Source organism: Pempheris klunzingeri, chromosome 2, assembly GCF_042242105.1.
Source record: "Pempheris klunzingeri isolate RE-2024b chromosome 2, fPemKlu1.hap1, whole genome shotgun sequence".
In the NCBI taxonomy this organism is placed as follows: Eukaryota; Metazoa; Chordata; class Actinopteri; order Acropomatiformes; family Pempheridae; genus Pempheris; species Pempheris klunzingeri.
The window spans coordinates 9,987,341-10,006,614 of NC_092013.1; the positions used below are offsets into that span (position 1 = coordinate 9,987,341).

Here is a 19,274-nt window from a genome sequence, read left to right on the forward strand (position 1 = left end):
AAATCACATGAGTGAGTGCAAACAAATGCTGTGTAAATTGAGAAAAAAATACTTAAAAAATGCTTCCATAATGGGCTAGACCAAATTATGAAAACACTTTTAAACACCCAGAGTTCAATGACTGTAGTTGTGCTCTAACAAAATAATTATTTAGCTGTTGTTAAAGTCATTTTAACGAGCATCATGTGTCTTAAACTTGATTTTTAACTCATTAATGTATATGTGAATGTATGGTAATCATACAGTTAAATGCCTTCGGTATGCTGTAGGTTTACTGCATATACGTGTGACCAAGGCAGGTCGTAAATTTCGATGGATGTGAGTATAAATATATGTGCTGTACATGTGTGCCTGTCAGAGAATACATAACCACTTCCTGTTGTGCTGACATTTTTGACCTTTGACCACCTTACGTCTGACCAAAAGCAGACCTTTTAAAAGCCATTAATGAGGCGCAGGCTGTCGAAAAAACCCTAGAATCATTACCGTTACCCATTTTGTACAACTGTATTATTTCTCTGTCGCATAAAAATACAGCAACAGACCCATGTTTCAAATCCACTCCTACATGAATCTCTACTTCAGTTTTGTGTGTAGATAAAAGTGAATACTGTGTACTGTGTGAGGCTACGTCCTTCTAATGAATATAAGACAAAAACCTGTGTCTGTTTCAAGGACAAGGTCAGCTTGACAGAAGAGGAAAAGGATGAGCGAGAGAGAGAGATGTTAGAAAGCAGGAGGCTTTCAGGGAGAAGAGCGCCTGTACTGCAGTAACCTTAATCCGTTAGTCTTGGAGCCATAGAAAGAGCGATGCCTTGTCTCTTCAGCCACTGAATGATAAGTCCTGAGCAAAATAATTCTACATGTTTTATATGTATATGTAATTTAATTTTTGATTATGGAAAAATGAAAAATAAATAATTACAATTGAAATGAAATGAACTGTTGTTTTAGTTGCTGCACCATGTTTTTTGACTGGCCACTACAACAAGATACTGAAATATACAGCATGTGTTTTCTGTATTTGAATTATAATAAATGTTGATGTATTAACTAAGTTATTCCACTAGGAGGCAGCAGAGTCACAGTCCTCTCAAATAGATTCTGCCTATGTGGACTTTGCCCTCCAAATATTTATTTTAAATCATATTTAATACATCATTTAAAGGAAGACAAACTCTGGTACCAGCGCCGGGTCCTGGGAATCACCCACACAAGAGGTGTAAACCTCCCTCCTCTCTATTCTACCTTTCTCCCAACCTCTTGAAGCTGTTTCCATTTTCATTGGACCCCTCCCTCCTTGTGCCGCACCCCACCCCCATTTTTTCTCCTGAGGTGAGAACACAGTGTGCACATCTGGAGGTGATCCTGACCGCCAAGGAGTAGCCTGTGGGTAGGGCTGTGAGGTTAAAGATGCACTGCACTCTGCATGTATATATCTATGTGTGCATGTGTGCCTTGAGGGCGTCATGTGATCCTGACTCCAAAATGCTCCTGATTACAAACAGCTGGCGGGCTGGGGCCTCAACCAATCAGATGAGCTGTTGGCTGTGACATAAGGTGGGAGGAGGGAGGTGGATAGAACATTTTAGGTAGTTTTTATCTCGTGAACTGAATCAGTGATCAGAAACATCAGGCTGTTCCATTAAGCTGTGTCAGAACCCTCACATACAGTTTGAATGGTCAGAATAAACATAAAACCTATCAACCCACTATGTTCTCTCAGCTTGTTGTGTATTGCATTGATTAGAATCGTGTGTGTCCAGTGTCATTGTGGCTCATGGTCAGCACAGGGCCAATCAGCTGAGGAGGGACCAGGGTCCTGATGTCTCTGCTGAAACACTTCAGCATTCAAAGACATCCTTTGTGCTCATGTGAAGGTCCTATGGTTTTTGTGAAGGAAAGCTGGAGAGGCTGGGATGTCGACTGGAATGCACATTTCTCTAATCTAAATGATTAACAGTCATTCGTTTTAGTAAAGTCAATGGTTAGCGTCATTAGCAGTGTCATTAATTTACCATGGAGGATGTGAGCTGATTTAAGATTGTGTGCCTGTGTGAGTTAACCTGTGCAGAAGGAGATTTCCACAGCAGATCTGTCATGGCAGGAAAAGCCCAGATGTCACTAATGATATTTAAGAAGAGAAACCTGAATGGAATGTGAACATTTGGTTGCAGCTGTGTTTGATTATTAAAATGCCATTTTACAAAATGGTACACAAAATCTTGAACTTACTAGTTGGTGGTTTTATGTCACTCTGTGGCTGATTCATAGTTTCAGGAATGGCTCGTGAAGAAAATGGTCAGTATGTCCATTCACACAACTAATCAACTAATCATTACCTAAGGATTCATTAATATAGAATCTCCCAGTCTGTTCTCTACTGGCTTATTATTATCTACCATATGGAGTTATTCAGGAACTAGTTATTAATGATTAATTATCAGGTCATTCCTGATTCAATCCTCATTTGTTCCTTTGTAACTTCTCACAATTGTTTGTACCATGTCGTGAAGTGTTGCCTATTGATTGATACCACTCTTATACCTCCACAGTAAATAAGAAACTACCAGTAAATTAGGTTAGCTTAGCATAAAGACTGGAAATGGGGGACACTGCTAGCCTGGTGAATTGTTGGTTTTACACTGTTTCTGACTAAACAAACAAGACATGATGTGTTAATTAGTGAGCTTTAAAAGTGCCAGGAAGAGAGAGCGGTATTGATCTTCATATCATACTTGTGCCAGGAAAATAAACACATTCACAAGGTGAAACTGTTCCTTTAAGACAGGAATAAGTCTTGATTTTTCATATAGTTTCTATTTATTCTGCATGAGCTTAATTTTGATACAATCCTTAACAAATTTAAACTGTGTTTTCCTGGTTTACCTTTTGGCTTTTCCACTAAGGATATTTTATTATTTATTATTTGTATTATCAATGCTGCCTCACTGTCAAACTCAAGCCCCCAGAAATGGCGCCAGGCTTCGAAGCCAATCTGACATAGTGGCTTCGAACTTCTGGGTCACATGAAGCCACTGGGCCCAAAAAGCATTTTTTTCTGCACACAATTATAGAAAAAGAAGCAACTGTACAACCATTAATTAATTTGATTAATTTCACAACCCCGCAAAAAAGACTCACTATCAGAATTTGATCTATTCGGTAATAATATTTAGAAAGTCTAGAAGAGCTGCACTTATCCCCGTTCAAGTTAGCCATTGATATTCAAGTGCACTTCCTCTATTAGCCGACCAGAAGCAGGAGATATGGAAAATGTGATACCTGGAGGTCAAACTTATTTTGCTTCTTGCGACACAGGGGTCCTGCCTCCAACGCTGTATCCAGTTCTCCTCCATGGTCACACTGTGGTTTACTGGGACACTTGAATGCAACAAAGCCATTGTTAATGTTATTAGTAACACCTGTGCTTTTCCTACTATAACAAGTCAAAATGTCTGGCTGGGAAATGGATCCATTTGTCACGGTGCCATTAAGAGTAATTGACTGACTTCATCATTCAATATTATTATTATTTTTCATACATCAAAAATGCTAATTGTTTGAAGGCATTAAGTATGAGACGAAAACCATTATGAACAGTGTTTTCGTAGAACAACATAAAATATGATAGTGTATGCCCATAGCCTATGCCTTGAACACAACTTTGTGGTCATGTGTACGATAAAACCAAAACAATCCTGTTTGTCTTTTTTTCTTTTGTTTTTCGGTTTGACTCACTGAGCTGTTGTCTCCTTTTCTCGCTGAACAGAGACGGCCCTCAGCTAGTCCCTCCCCTCCATCAATCTCTGTCATAAATCTGTCAAGCAGAGAGAAAGGGAACTGCTGAATACAGATTTGTCAGCAATTAATCTAACCTCTATTACTAGACTTGGATATTGTGTTCTCTATACTAGAGAACAAAAAGCCACTCAAACATGGAGCACTGCGCTGCATGTGTGTGTGGTGTGCAGTCATGTGTGTGTGTGTGTGTGTCTGTGAGAGCATATGTGTGTTTGTGCACACATGCAGTAAGCTTCCCTGTGCAGTGTTTTGTTGATTACAACATTATGAATCAAATTCCTCTATATACCACATTTTCAGTGTTCAGTGTGATTGTGCTCAGCATTATTCTTTATTGCCTTTTTATACTTTAAAGAAAATTACACAAGTCAAGTGAAAGCTTCTGGTGGACGGTTACTGCCTCTGTTGTAGTGCTGTAAATGGAAATCATTGGGACAGGATTGCTATTTAACCTTGAAGAGACAAGCGGTATTCTGAATGTGAGGCTGACTAATTGACATTCTGCACTTGATGAGGAGGAAGGACACATAAGTGTGTGCCTGCACATGTGCAGGTGTGTGTACCAAAGTGCTTTTCTGTTCCATCCTACTGATTTTCTTAAGGATGGGGATTAGAGTCAATATCATATTTCCCAGACACGACGACCACAGGAATAAAGTAAATAAAAACATCAGCATAAATGATATTAATAACATAATGATTGCCCAATTTCTGTGTGTAAAATAATTTATATACAGTACATGAACTAATTTAAATGAATCCCTTGAAGAGACTAAAACCAACAATGCATTTGTTCATCTCTCATTACTCTGACTCTCCTTGTCACACTCAGCCCATTTGTTCCTACTGGAGATGTACATTTTTCAAAATGAGCTCAAGCATATAATTAAAGGCTGAATATTGTATTTTTAAGCAAATGTTACACAAACAGGAGTAAATAGTGCTTTTGTTTCGGATTATATTTTTAACTGCCGATTAACGCAAATTTGGTGCTGTATTGAGTATTTATGGCAACCGGACTGTGTGTAGCTACAGTGAACATGCTCACCATGATGAACAAGCATGTCAGCGCAACTGTGTAGCTCGCAGATGTGTTTTTAATAGTTTTTGGACAACAATGTATGTCTGTGACGCAGAGGAATAAGATATATCACAGGTAATACTTGCTAGTGGGATCAATCCCGTGTTAGTTTTGGTGGAACAAGGCAAAAATATGAAACATCAGCAGACTTATCTTTTAAATACAAGCCCAGTGCTGTGCTGACACTGACATTGCCTGTGGGAGACAATACACACATTTCCTGTTCTTTTTCCAAAGGTTTCCTGTTCCTGTTTTTCCCTCCTTCTCTCTCTCTCTCTCTCTATGTTGCTCTCTTTGGCTCATAATTCACATCGTTTTCTGTACATGTGCACAGGTTTGGCCATTCAGCTATTTAACTCATTACAAAAGTGGTGCAGTTTTTAAAGGTGTGGAGTTATTTTCATCATTAACCTAGTTCCCTCTTCCTATACACACACATGTACACACATGCACACGCACACATGCATGTACACACACGCACGCACGCACGCACACACACACGCACACACACACACACACACACACACACACTATTATCATTACTGGGACAGTTCAGTGGAGCAGCAGGCCAGTGCTCAGCTGCTTGAGACAGAATTAGAGTGGCAAACAGCTGAGCTTCTCTGGGGTGCTATCATGTGACCTATCCCACCCACGGGGCCAAAGGGACCCAGGGTTAGAGTTACCATGTCCAATTTCCAGCATAGCTGTTATGCGTGTGCGTGTGTGTCTTCCTGTGTGTAATTGTGTTACATCTTTTCCTGTAGTTGGGCTGTAGAGGGAATTTCTCTCCTCTGTCTCTGCCAGTAAACTTGTTCTCCAACCTGCTGATAGCCGCACCTTTCTGTTCGACTGTCATTAGCACACGCTCTGCCCTTTGTCCCTCTGCTTGTCCCAGTGACCTGCTTAGAGCCGCACAGCTACATGGGGAGGCGTTTCTGAAGTAACAAGAGACCACATCTGGGAGCTTCGCCTCTGCAGTGAGAATGTATCAAACAGCGCACCTTATCTATGGTGAAAAGAACAGCCCCCGCAGCACATTTGGGATTGTTCAGATGTATTGTTTCCTTGCCTGCAAAATAACAGCGTGGCTTTTTTTTCAGTGTTTGTCAGCAAAGCAGGTAAGGGAGAAAGAGCTGAGCGCTGCACTAGTCATTACTCCTCTGATTCACCTGATGAAAGGTCTTATAACAAGCCTCCACTGCTATTATTAGCAACAATAACATCACAGTCCTCTCAAATAATAGTCCTCTGCCAGCTCACAAGAGCTTGATCTCCATAAATGAGAAGGATTGTAATGACCCTCTATTGTAAGGTCGGTGCATCATAAAAAACATTTTGTAAAAATGACGCTTTGCAATCATGGTCATGCAATCATGAACTAATGACTATGGAACGTAAGGAAAGTTATGGTTTGTGCTGTGAACAACCACCTTCTGAAACATGGCTCACACATGTCAAACATGTGCAAGAAGGAGTGTGTCCTGCAGGGCCTTGAGTGTTTACAGCAGAGTAACATGAGGAGTGGACCAGCTTGTCCCGCCTACTCCATAACTCTAAATGCAGAACCACAGCTGTGTTTCTCTGTAAGAAGGAGTGGGCTTGGAGCAAAATAGGTACAAGGGGGAAATAATTAACTGTGGGGAAAACTACGTAAGAGCAATGTGAGTATATATTAGAATATCAGATATTGATCAGTTACAGGTGAGGAAATTATCCTACTTCTTAGTCAAAGGTTTGAGGCCAATGTGGAGGTCATTTGCTGCCCATGCATCTGTGCAGGCTAGTGTGTGTGTGTGTGTGTGTGTGTGTGTGTAGGGGGGTTGGGGTACCACAGGAATTAGGTAATATTGACACGGTTGGTTCAACCCCACCCTTCCAACAATACTGAGATCAATGTACCAGATCAATAGAAGTCATTGACAATAACTGAACTTCTCATGCGATCAGTGAAGGAGAAAATTCACTATTTTTCGTTTGTCCACACATGCTCATTCATCATATTGAAGATCTACAAAAAAAACAAAACAAACATGCATGCACACATGCCCATAAGATCATACACAAATGCACACATGCAGGAATTCATGCACACGCTTAAACACACACATATACACACAGCGGGGGGAAACAGGCTCTCCTGTGACTCTGCATGATTGGTCACTTTTTCCCTCTCTCTCTCCCTTCCTGCTGAAATAGTTTTAACAAAAGAGAGGGAGAGGGAGAGAGGGGGAGGGGAGGCGCGGTTGGGGGAGGGGATGTATGTGCTGCTCTGTTGTCACCAGGGCGAGGGAGAGCGAGAGGGGGGAGGGAGAAGGGAGCTGGAGGGCGAGCGAGGGAGTGTAGGAGAGAAGGATAGGGTCCCAGACGAGAGTACAAGCCTCTCTCTCTCTCACACACACACACACAGTCTCACACACACACATACACATTAACATCGGCTCTGGTGTACTTTTTTTTGGAATAGTGGATTACTTTCCAAATTGAACCAACCATCGAGTAAATCCAGGCATGATCAGGTCAGTAAGCCTTTTACTCACTTGTTGAAAAATTGTTTGTCTCCTTTCAGCAGTTATGACAATGCTTCTGCTGCTTCTTGCACATTCCTGTCATTTTCAAAGCTCTCTGTTCTCTCTTTACGTGTGACGTGTGTTTTCTTTCTGCTTGCTCTATTGTGCATGCTTTAGTGTCTTTTTCTCTAAACATCTGTATGGCATTCTCATGACTTCGCCCTCTGCATGTCATTCCAAGTTGACTATTTATGCTCTCCCTTAATCTGCACTCATTCTTCTTTTTTTTTCTCATGTAATTATTCATGTTGGATAGGATAGATTCTTTGCTCTGCAGAGATTTCCGTTTGCTGTTGTGGTTTTTTAGTGTTTGTGTTGAAACATGGGTGGCTGCAAAGAATTAGAAACTTGCCTTCCCTGGCCGTGTGGTTTTGTGGTCAGTGGGCAAAAGCCCCCTCACTGTCAGGACATTTAGCATTCAAACTCTATCTTGATCGGTGGCTCACACATGTGCATGTGTATGTGCACACACATAGGTGGACAGAAAAACTGAGGAAGGCATTGAGAGATCATGAGAAACCCATTATCACGTTACTTTCTGCCAGCATTTTCTAAAAACTTTGTTTTCATAATAATCTTTTTAACAGGAACATTTAATTTAACATGTCATAAATGCAAGCAAGTAAGGGCATTTTTGATTATTTGTATATGACACATTTACCAATTTCTCAAAAAAGTCTTACAATCTGGCTTTGAGTGACTGCATTGATTTAAATAGACATCCTAGTCATATTCACAGCATCTATTGACTCTGACACTGGCGTGTGTGCGATCTTCAGGTGGCAGTGTGTCGGAGCGGTGTTGAACTGTGAAATGAATCATGGAGGGGTGCAGGAGGCCAGTCACTAGCCGAGCCAGCAGCCACACAACCACCAGCAGCAGGAGAAGCAGTAGCCCAGGGGGGCCCCACAGCATGCAGCTAGGCCCTCACTAGCACCAAGTGGACCCGGTCCTCTCCTCTTCACCTGGAGCCAGGGCTGCAGAATGCTCAGTCCTGTCACCCCCTACAGTAAGTCTTTATTTTTACATGTGTGCACTATGCCTGCTTGGATTAACATGTTGTATATCAGTGTCCAATGGTGGGTCTGTTTGGCATGATGTATGTGAGCAATATGACCTAGATTGGTTTGAATCTGTTTTTCTGTATTCTTTTGGCTCCTCTTTTGTCCAGGACTCATCCCCTGTGGCTCAGTAGAGGCAAGCGAGGGGCTGGGGGGTCTCTGAGAAGTCATTTTGAGAAAGGCAGATATGCTAATGGCTTTAACAGCTGAGTCTCCAGGCTTTGCCTTGAGGAATTTCACAGAAAGTGTTCAGTCTCTATTTTTTCGTCCCCCCCATCATGTGAATATAGTAACAATGTGTTTAAACAGGCAGCACTATCTTTTCTAAGGAGCAGCATGAACATTATGGACATGACTGTAATCAGAGCTTTTCTTTAAGAAAAGATGACACATAAAATGAACAAATGACAATTATAGCATAATTCTTGAGATTGTATGAATACCTTTACTGTTTCTTAATTTTAAATGAAAAAAAACTTTCGTTTTAATGTAAAAAATGTGTTTCAAACTGTGACGATGGTGCCACTGTTTTTGCACAATTTTTAAAAATGCAGTCTTTTCTTCCAGTGTTGTCAGGGTGGACAGAAACATGTTCTGTGTTTGCAACATTAGTATGTAAAAGCACTTTAAATCACTTATATCTCTTTGACACATCACAGTATAGTCTTCGCTTGTATATGTGCTAATCATGAGAGGTTGCTATCTAGGTTGAGGAATATGCTTATATTGATTGAGAGGGATATTGATTAGGCCAAGCTTTAACAGGATTACAACGCTAACCTGATTGGAATAATGTAACAGGGATTTACTTCTAGGTTTTTGCATTCTGAAGAGCCACACAGATGTGCGTAGACAAACTGCAGAAAACAAAAAAGAAGACGGGAGTTTTTTTGAGGCGACAGAAGTTTTAGTAACGCACAAATGTTACATTCTTTCCTCAAAAAGACTCACGGTGCCACGCTAGGTTTCTTCCCACAGAAACATCGACTCAGTCCTATGCTGGCATTTATTTTTTACAACCACACCTACTTTGATAAAATCTCAATCCTTTCTTGTCAATCGGTACACACACTCAAACACAAACAAGTAAACACACAATCACCCGCACCTCATTATGCACTCTGTCCATAATGATGACAGTGTGACATGAAAAGAGTAATGAGTAGTTTTTGCCCTTTTTAGTTGCCAGTTACCCTGGTGAAGCAATTCTGTGCGTGAAAGACAGATCGTTAGTAACCCGGTGTCACCAACTTCTCATTAGGCCTGTATAAAGGGACAAATAAACATTGCCCTTCGCCTCCACATTCACACACACACACACACACACACACACAGGTTAGTTCTCCATAGTAATCATGAAAGCTTGTTAAGCAAATTGTAGCACACCTTAGATCCTCATTAGGTGTTATAGTGAAGGCCCGTGCTGCGGGTGGTAAAATGACAGAGAAAGAGCAAAGTGAAGGGCAGATGGAGAGGACGTGAGGAGGGACTGGTCAGCTGCAGCCTGATATATGAGTGGACACAATAAGCACAGAGGGGCCAGGCCAGCCTCTGCCACATGTGTGTGTGTGAGCTAAAGGAGTGGGGGAAGGGGGAAAACTGACCACACAGGCTTGGACACACGGTCCTGTCTTTACTACAGCACAGAGAGAAGGAGGGAGGTTCAAGAAAGGAAGGTTTTTCAGGCAAAACCAGAGTGACAGAAAATTGGAAAATAAAACAAGAGCATACGGTGGATCAATATCATTTAAAGTAAAGTGGTTCTCAGCAGAGCTTGGAGATAAATCTATGTGAACCAATGCGTCTGTTTGAGTGAGGAAATTGATTTAATTTGTCACATGATCTGTAGTTAGAAATGACTTGCAGGTCAAGAGATGTGTAAAACTTGAACCAGATATGGTACAGTAGTTGATTGGCTGACTGCATTGTGGCCTGGTGGAGTGTGCAAGCCTGGAGAAAAGGGGGAAGGGGAGAGAGGAGGCAGAGGGAGGGTTTTTGTCCTCAGCAGATCCTCCTTCACGCTGGCTTCGTGCTCAGCGATTTAGACTATGGTCATTGCTTACATAACAATGTAACCCTCATCTACTCCGGACAGAGGTGGCTGGGTGATATGTGTGTGAAGTCCATTGTCTATTGCCGCAGGAATCCTCTGTGCATGTTCATATTCCATTTCTCCTCCAGTGTGTTCTGTATTGATCTTACAAGCAATGGCGTGAATTAACTCTAACTAATACAAATCACCCAATAATGTGCAAACAGCTGATAGGGTCATTTATCAACACTGTAAGTAAGCATGTTCTCTCTCTGCCCTCTCCCTCTCCCTTTCTTTAGCCTGTGAGTGCACGGTGTGTGTTGAGTGTGTGGAGAGGATATGTGCTTTGTAAATAGATCTCAGGTTAGATTCCTGGCATTCCAGCAGCCTGACTCATCCGATAGATGACCAAGAGCTCCTCTGCCTGTTGGCCAGCTGAAGCTAAACACTTCACCAAACCCACAATATAAGAGTGCTTGAGCCTGTGTGTGTGCATCTTGGTGTGTGTGTGTGTGTGTGTGTGTGAGTGTACTTCCGAGTGTCTGTCCACCCTCAGGAAATGTAAGGCTTTGTTTATTGTGAGCAGAGTAAAAGCACCAACAGAGGACCTTTCAGCTCCAGAGGGGTGATTTTGGTTTCCAGTCCCCATCCATCCATCCATCCATCCAGCCAACCAACCAGCCGCCTCTGACGCTTCACAACCCCCAAATCCCATTGCATTCAAACCCCTTCCCCCACATGTACTTTCATCTAATTAACCCCTAATTACTCATACTGACCATGCAGTGGACCACTAGTCAAACCTGCTGGCTCTGACGCACAGAAAAGACTTTTGACTTGAAAATTTTCCAGGGTTTGCCACACATCCTATCGCTGACAACTCACATTAAGGAGTATTGGTTAGAGAACTGAAACTGGTTTTAGTGGAAGGGTTACACACATGCATTTAGCATATTTGGCTGTGTAGTGAACCCTGGGATCATGTATAGTCCAGAGAGAGAAGACAAAAGCTGGAGAGTTTACCACAATGCTGTAATTTCACCTCACGTCCTGTGTATAAGTTCATGTAGTCGTCTGCAGGATCGGTCTGTTTGGGATGTTAGGATTCTCCCTTGCCTCAACACCGCCGTCTCCTCTTCTGATGTAATCACGTTCTCCACAATAATGCGCCACAAATTGGTTGTTTTTCTTTTTTGGAAGCCATTTGAAGTGTGAATATTCTCCTCGCCACCATTGCTGCTGGTCTGTGAGAAGAAATCAAAGTAAAGCTTCTTTCTACTAATAAAGGCTTCTGCAGCTCAGTTAACAATTCAGAGCTACTGCTGTCACAAAAGATCGTTCTTTTAGTTAGTGACGTTTTTGTGTATTAAACAGAGACGTGAGACTGGCTTATTCCTCTGCATCCAAGTGTAGTAAACTAGGTGTAAGTTATCTGCACTGGTTGAAGTAATAAGGCACATTTAAAACAACATTACAGCTGTGTCAAAAATACAGCATTGTCATTCATTTCAATGAGAGAATGATCCCACTGTTGAGTTGAGTGTCATCTACGTGTAGGGCATGGCACGAGCATCATAGCCATATTTTGACAAGATGTTTAGTATGTTTGAAACATATTGAATGCAGGGGAAAACACTGTGGAAGTGTATGATGTTGCATGAGTGGTTAAGAGATGGTCATTGGTGTTTTTATTATGTCCCCCCACTGTGTTAACATGTTTCCACTTGAAACATTAATAACTGGCAATGATTAAATCTGCCCCGCGTTTCCTCAGGTACTCCATTCTAAAATTACTGTACAGTTCAAGCTACAAACGCACACACCAGCACATACTCCCACCATCATCAAGCAGAGATATCTACTCCCTCTGTGTCCTGACATACATCGAGATGATAAGAAGCATTTGTTTTTTTATGAGATTTCTTTTGAAAAGCAAGAATTAATCCTTTGTTTCTACTGAGACATTTAAATATGAAATCTGTTAAGGTATTAACTACTTATAACTACAAGTTAGATTTCCAGCTCTAGACCTAATGTGTGCACAGACTGCCCGAACAAATCCTGAGCTACCCATGAATTAAATGAACACGAACTCACGCTGAGTGAACAAACGTGGATTCTCAAAATCCTAAACACAAATAAAAGGAGAAGACTGGGGAAATGGAGGGAGTGAAGCCGGAAAACGCTTAACCACTTGGTGGCAGCAAGTGTGGATCCAAATGCAGAACGAATGCTAAACTGATGGGAAGCTTGCAGTGGTGGTAGTTGTTTGAGTGGGTAATTGTTGTGTATGACTGGAGAAAGTGAAGAACACAACTGCAAAGACAGTTCTTTTTATGAAGCAACTTTAAATGTATGTTGCATTACATTACAGTGATATTTGACTGAAGCGTGTCCTTAAATGCATGTGGGAAGATCACTAAACATTAGAAGTGACACCATTTTAACAGCTCTGTACAACAGTGAACAGCCTACAGAGAAATATATATAACTGGGACTGACACAGGGACACTGGAGTGAGAGCACAGCCTACAAACACATTTTTGTGCACAACTGACTGGACTAAAAGATTTGATCGTGTTTCATGCTCCTGATTCTATGGTTTTGGCATCCCTGCGAGCCCTCCATTCGATGGATGGGTGCAGTAGCCAAACTGCTGCAGGACAAAGAAGAAACACTAGCGCTGGTCAACAGTATGATAATCACAATGATTAAGGGAAGCTGTCATACCAGCAAGCCGGCTTAGTGCTCATCTTTGTCTCTTGGTAAGTCAAGCATGGCCAAGAATGGAGGGGTGATTCCAAGCCCCAAGCCAACATGAGGTGCTAGATTAAGGTTAGGGGCTCCCCCGCTCATCCCTCCTAATACCCACACCCTGCTCCCTCACATCCTCACTTTAACACAGATGTCCGCTGCTACAGCACTCAGGCACAGTAAGAGGTTTTAATACCATTTTGTGGAAAATAGGCAAACGTGGCAGTGTTCTCCTAAACTGTATCTTTATAAAAATGCCTTATTAAGAGACGGTTCCACCTAAGGCTGTCTTACTGTATCTTACTTTCTCTTACAAAAAGTGAAAATTTAAAAGCACTTGTGAACTTGTGCTGACAAAGAGAGCAGCAATATTTGATGTAGAGTTACAGACAGACTGTAGTTTTCCACTTTTTATTTTTTCGCTAACTAAATTTTTTGAAGTAGATCTACTGTATGTATCTGTATCGAGATTTGAAGACATTATTGGCTTAAAATGGTCATATTCTGTAGTCATTTATTTATAACGGATATGCCCAATTAATGTCTTTTATAAATTAAAAATAAGAATAAAAACTATCTAGAAAGATTTTCATTTTGTGACATCACCTTGGAATAAAGCTTTCCTCTAAGTTACAGGCTTACTGCAAGGATAAGGAGTAAGCTGAGCAGTGGTGATGCTGCTTTAATTCTTGTCCATGACTGTCAGATTGCCACCAAGCACTGACACTCCCATAAGCCCCGTGTGCTCTAATCCTTCATTAGTCTGGTTTCCACAGTCTGATCTTTTACCCATCCAGACCCTCCAGTTCAAACGAGCCATCCTTCCACTCGCCCAGTTTTCACATTACTCCGCTGAATTGCGCTGAGGATTCCAGACACAGCAGATTACTGCAGTCGAATATGCCTTGGATAGATTATAGTCCATCGGGTGAAGATTGGGTGAGAGGAGTAGATTGAGGGCAAACCAGTCGATGGCTCATGCCCGGAATCAGCATGACCAGTGAGTACCAGTCTGATGAGCCTGTTTGTGTGTCTGTCTGCATGCACGATGACGGATTCAAACCAGTGTGCAAACACTGCCACAAGGAAGCTGTATTTTTTTTTTTTTTTAAGTTTTTGATTCTTCACACACTGATGGACTTTGGTCACATTGTAGATAAATGTTCTGTCAGCCTGCAAGACAGTATTTAATTTCTCATAGAATGAATATAATGTGTTTAGAATTTAGTTAAAGTCTGCGAAGAGCTGCAGAACAAACTTTTTAAATTACAGGGAGTCAAACTGTTTTCATATCAAAACTAGATTTTAAAGGACAATTAACTGTAAGATGTCAAAGGAAAATGTACATTCACAACATTCTCACTGAGCACATTTGTTTTCAATGCAAGGGAATATAAGTTAACTATAATATGAATAAAAACTACTATTATTTAGTTATTACGTTAAGATATTTTTCATGAACGAATGTACCTTACCTCTTGGACTTTGAGTGATTTCTCAGCTACACTAAGATGATGCCCAGCTTGTAGGCAGAATACCTAAAGCTGAAAGTTTTTTCACTTTCTCCTCAGCCTAAAAACTGTAGCAAAGATGAGCTAATGAAGGTTAAATGTTTTGGTTTTGTTTGTATCCCAGTTAACGACTGGTGTTGGGTATACTGTAGTATGTTCACTGACAGGAAATACTCTAAGCTTTACAATACTAATACGCTTTACAATCCGTTCAACATCCGACACACTGTTTCTGTCAATTCGAGGAAGGAGGAATAACTCCACTTACAGGAAGGAATGACTAAAAACAAAACAATCTTTTATAAATACATATATGCAGAATAAATACAAATATCTACAGCAAAAGATTTTTGGAAGATTTTTTTTCTGATCACTACTTATCTGTACTACTGGTCTGTCTTTCTGTGGCCTGGACATCTTAACCTTCCATCCCAGGTTACAAAGACACAGCTGAAGACTTTTCTACTTCTTCTAACAGAGCTGGTGGGCCCTTTTTAGTGTCACTGCAGAGTAAAACTCTTTGACATCTACAGAAAACATGAGGGGATAAACACTCACTCTGAAGATCTATGTCGGCTTCTCCCTTGTGAGCATTTACGTGATTCCTTCAGGTTTTTCAGAGGAACTTTTGGGGGCTCTGATATTTACTTGAATGACTGAATACTTGAATTCAATTGAATTGAATTTGTTAAGACAAATGTTGATAACAGTTGCTTCACAGTAAGCGCTGTAGTTCGAGGGTTTAGGAGGCTAACTCCTAACCCCCATCCATGATCAGTAGATTTACTGTGAAATACAATGAATCAACACCCTCTGCTCAGGGCTAAGTATTTTCCTGGTCTGTACAGAAGAATCTCTCATATTCCCACCTGTTGAACATTTCTGTTGAATCCTACTACTGTGTTTACCTGGATGTGAATGTGTCTTGGTGCAGATAAAAACCTTATTTTAAGATGCTCGGGATGGGTACCACGACCAGTGAGAATTCCCAGGAGCATAGGGATTTCTTAGATCCTAGGGTGGAGCTTGTGCTGGTCGAGGGCGCTGCGATCCCTGGATTGGATGAGTGGGATTATTGGGCTGAAGGATCATTTAATTTAGGGATCAACATGTGGACTGTTTGAGGCCCATCTGGTGGTCCTAGTGGACATGTGACAAGACCTAGCGTAATCCACGTATAGATAGTTTCAGACCAAACTTGACGTGTGTGTGTGTGTGTGTGTGTGTGATAATGAATAAATTCCAACATCCAACTACCACTGCTGTCATTGTTTTCTGCTCATTTTACATTCATCAAGAAAAGGATATCATTCATGAAGATGTTACCTTCGGCTTTGAAAAGTTTCATTGGGCACACTCCACTATCTTCTCTCATTTTAGTCACAACTCTAGTCATACTGTGTTGTTCCATAGTTTAACCTATGGAACAATCACAACACGCTGTGCATGATTGCAAGACAATCAGCTTTTGCACATGATGCTATTTGTCAATCTGAAAAGGAGAAAATATCTCTAAAACGGGAAAATATTTCACAAAATAAGGAATGGATTAATGTACTTTATTCATTCTAAAGTCATTACGTATTTTTAATTCTGTATAATTAGCCAGAAGTATGAACAGTTTAGGAACAGGAAAGACACATTTATGCCCAAATATTGCAAGAGAATTGGTCCCAATTTATCAATTACATATTTAAAAAGACATTTTCACTACTCTTCTCCACTACAATATACAGTCATAGGAATTATTTGTCCACCTATGTCGGCGTAAACCAGGCAGCTGCTTCTTCCTCTGTCCAGTGGTGTTGCAGGGAAGCCCCTCTGGCCCAGGCCTGGGGTCAGGACTGTTTAATAATACTCTGCAATGCCTGGAATGTCAGACTAATGCCTGTTCAAAAAGACAAGGCCTGCAAAAGCTAAGCAAAAGCCCACAACCACTAAACCAGAGGATTACTCCATTTGTGTAAATGTGCAGATAGAATCACACATGGCACGTGAAAATCTGACTTTTTTGACTGCTCAATAAATCTGTACTCATGTAATAGTGTTTGTAGATGTCCTGCTCCACTCTCTCCACGTAGTAAGATGAAAACTACTCTGATCGTCCTCTACACACTGACCCCCCCCCCCCCCCCCCCCCCCCCCCCATCCGTCCACCTCCATCCAGCAGACCCCTGAGGTTTGGACCGAATTAGATCACATGCTCAGTGGGGGTGGCTTTGTGGTCTAAGAGAGTCACAGAGAGACAACAATGGCCCCAATGTGAGAGAGGTAAAGACAGAGGGCAGTGCTCGGGCTGATAGAGGCTTATCGCCGTGGAGACCAGGCTGGGGGCTATGTTGCCGGCTTCACATAAAGATTAGAACTGTTGTCTCCAGCTTGGATGAGACAGTGTAGCAGAGCACGGCTAAGTACTGACATGATTGTAGAAAAAGGGTCAGCTAGCCAAAGTGATTATGAGGGAAGATATTCACTTAGACTCTTAGCTTGCTTGTGAGTTTTGGGAGACAAAAGGGACAAAATACTTTACAATTATTACCTGGTCCAGACCAAATGCCTGAAACGTGCACTCCCAGTTTAAGCATTTGACACATCATGTCACAGTTGTGTTGATTAATTCTGGTTTGGTGTTGTTTCTGTCAGGTCTGTTGAAGATGCACTGGTCTCCGGAGCACGCCGCCCCCTTATCTCAGTGGCCTGAGCAGCACCTAGATGTCACCTCTACCACCTCGCCGCCATCTGCCCACAAACATGACCCCTACTCTACAGCTGCTCGCCGCGCATATGCCCCTGCAGGTTACCCTTGGGCCAGTGATGACATATCAGCTCTTACTGCTTCTTCTCTGCTCAAACGCTATGCTGAGAAATACTCCGGCTTGGAGCTGTCCTACGAACGCCCTGCTACAGGGACCTACTCAGAGCCTGGTTCTTTCCTGAAAACTGAATCGGAGCCCTGGGCTCTAGGTCAGGGCATGGAGTGTTACCCTGGGCTGGAGGCGTTAGGCAGCAAGGTGGGCTCTGCATCTGTGGGCATCCCAGCCACAGGAAGTGTGACAGTAGTGGCCTCTGAGCCAGGCTACAGTGGCGCTGGCTCCTGCAGCGCCCCGTCATCTCAGGAATACCCTCCTGCCTACAACAGCACCTACCTGTCCTCAGGATACTGCCCTCAGCCCAGCGCAGCACTTCCCCCTGCCCCTCTACACCCTTTGCAGGCCACACCCACTCTAGTGCCCAGCTACAGCGCCAGCACTTCTGTCTACAACTACCCTCCAGGGTGCTACCCCCAAACCAGCCTGTCCTCTGGATACAGCCACCCCAGTGCCTCCTACCTGCCCTCTGGGATTAGTGCCCCCACTCCTCTGGCCCCAAGGCCCACCATGGTGGGGGGCAGTTACAGCTACCCATCTCACAGCCTTGGAGGGAGCTCCGAGCCAGGGGGGGCACTGAAACGCAAGGCCTTTGAGATGACAGAGGAAGGACAGGAGGGAGCAGAGGTGGAGGGATCACGCTACAGAAAGTATGGCAACGGCCATGGGAACAGTCATAGCAAAGGTCACGGCAACGGGCACGGCAATGGCTACGATATGAGCGGCTCAGGCTCAGACCCACAGGCCTACAAACCTGGAAAGCCCCTGATGTCACCTCCTTACGGTGGCGCAAGGGACTATAGTCCACCATCAGGCCTTGCAGGAGAGAGTGTGTCAAGGGAGCACAGCTTTCCTCAGCAACAGAGAATGTCTATGAAGTTACCTGCATCACACACACGATCTGAGGACCCCACTGGAGGACGCTGACAACCCTGATCAGATTCTTTGAAACCAGCCAGGGTTCTTAATCCAGATAGACTTGGGGGAAGGAAATTTGTCAATGAAAGGTTTAGTTTTAATAGCGAACACAAGAGGGCACAAGACTGGTATTTCTTGTGCATCTTTATCATTTTCATGATACATGTTTTTCCAAAGATTCACGGGGGCATTTTGCCCTGTAAGGTTGAGGTAAGTCTTAGGGGTGAGGTTAAGGCATTCTCTACATAGACAGCGTTAAGACAGTCTAAATAATGTATGAGTGTCTGTTTCTCTCAGGATCCTATTTATTTCCTTTCTGCTACTGTGGCAGCAGCACTGCAACGTTGCTGTTTTAGAAGTTGGTGTAATTATTTGTGGCCATTATGTATGTAAAAGGCCTTTGACTGCAATACGTTCTACCACACCACAAAAATCATTACTGACCAAAAAGTAAGTAGAGCCATAAATGAAAATGGTGAGATTGCCATACTACTTCAGCACAATCACTGCTACTTTTACACAGCTGACTCCAAGGTCACAAGTGTCACTTGGCCTTGAGAAATGAATGTTTCCCTGCTCATCCCATGCTTTCCCCCGACCTTTACTCATCGTTGACTTTTTTCAGTTTCCTTAACCCCTTTTATTCATGGTCTTTATCTTATTCTATCCTGGTGTCCTG

General features: G+C 42.4%; 1 protein-coding gene across 1 annotated transcript; it reads left to right on the forward strand.

Annotated features, from left to right (window-relative positions):
• The first annotated feature begins 7,301 nt into the window (after positions 1-7,301).
• Positions 7,302-18,604, forward strand: LOC139207198 (fidgetin-like protein 2). The gene is made up of 3 exons (XM_070836853.1): positions 7,302-7,401; positions 8,232-8,461; positions 17,454-18,604. The coding sequence occupies exons 2-3, from the start codon at positions 8,437-8,439 to the stop codon at positions 18,602-18,604; spliced, it is 1,176 nt and encodes a 391-aa protein (XP_070692954.1). The 5' UTR covers positions 7,302-7,401; positions 8,232-8,436.
• The last annotated feature ends 670 nt before the right edge of the window (positions 18,605-19,274 follow it).

What these genes read in the sequence shown, in the direction of transcription:
- LOC139207198 (XM_070836853.1), top strand. Translation starts at nt 8,437, where the DNA reads ATGCTCAGTCCTGTCACCCCCTACA. An exon ending in CAGTCCTGTCACCCCCTACA is followed by an intron (nt 8,462 to 17,453) that starts GTAAGTCTTTAT and finishes TGTTTCTGTCAG; the next exon opens with GTCTGTTGAAGATGCACTGG.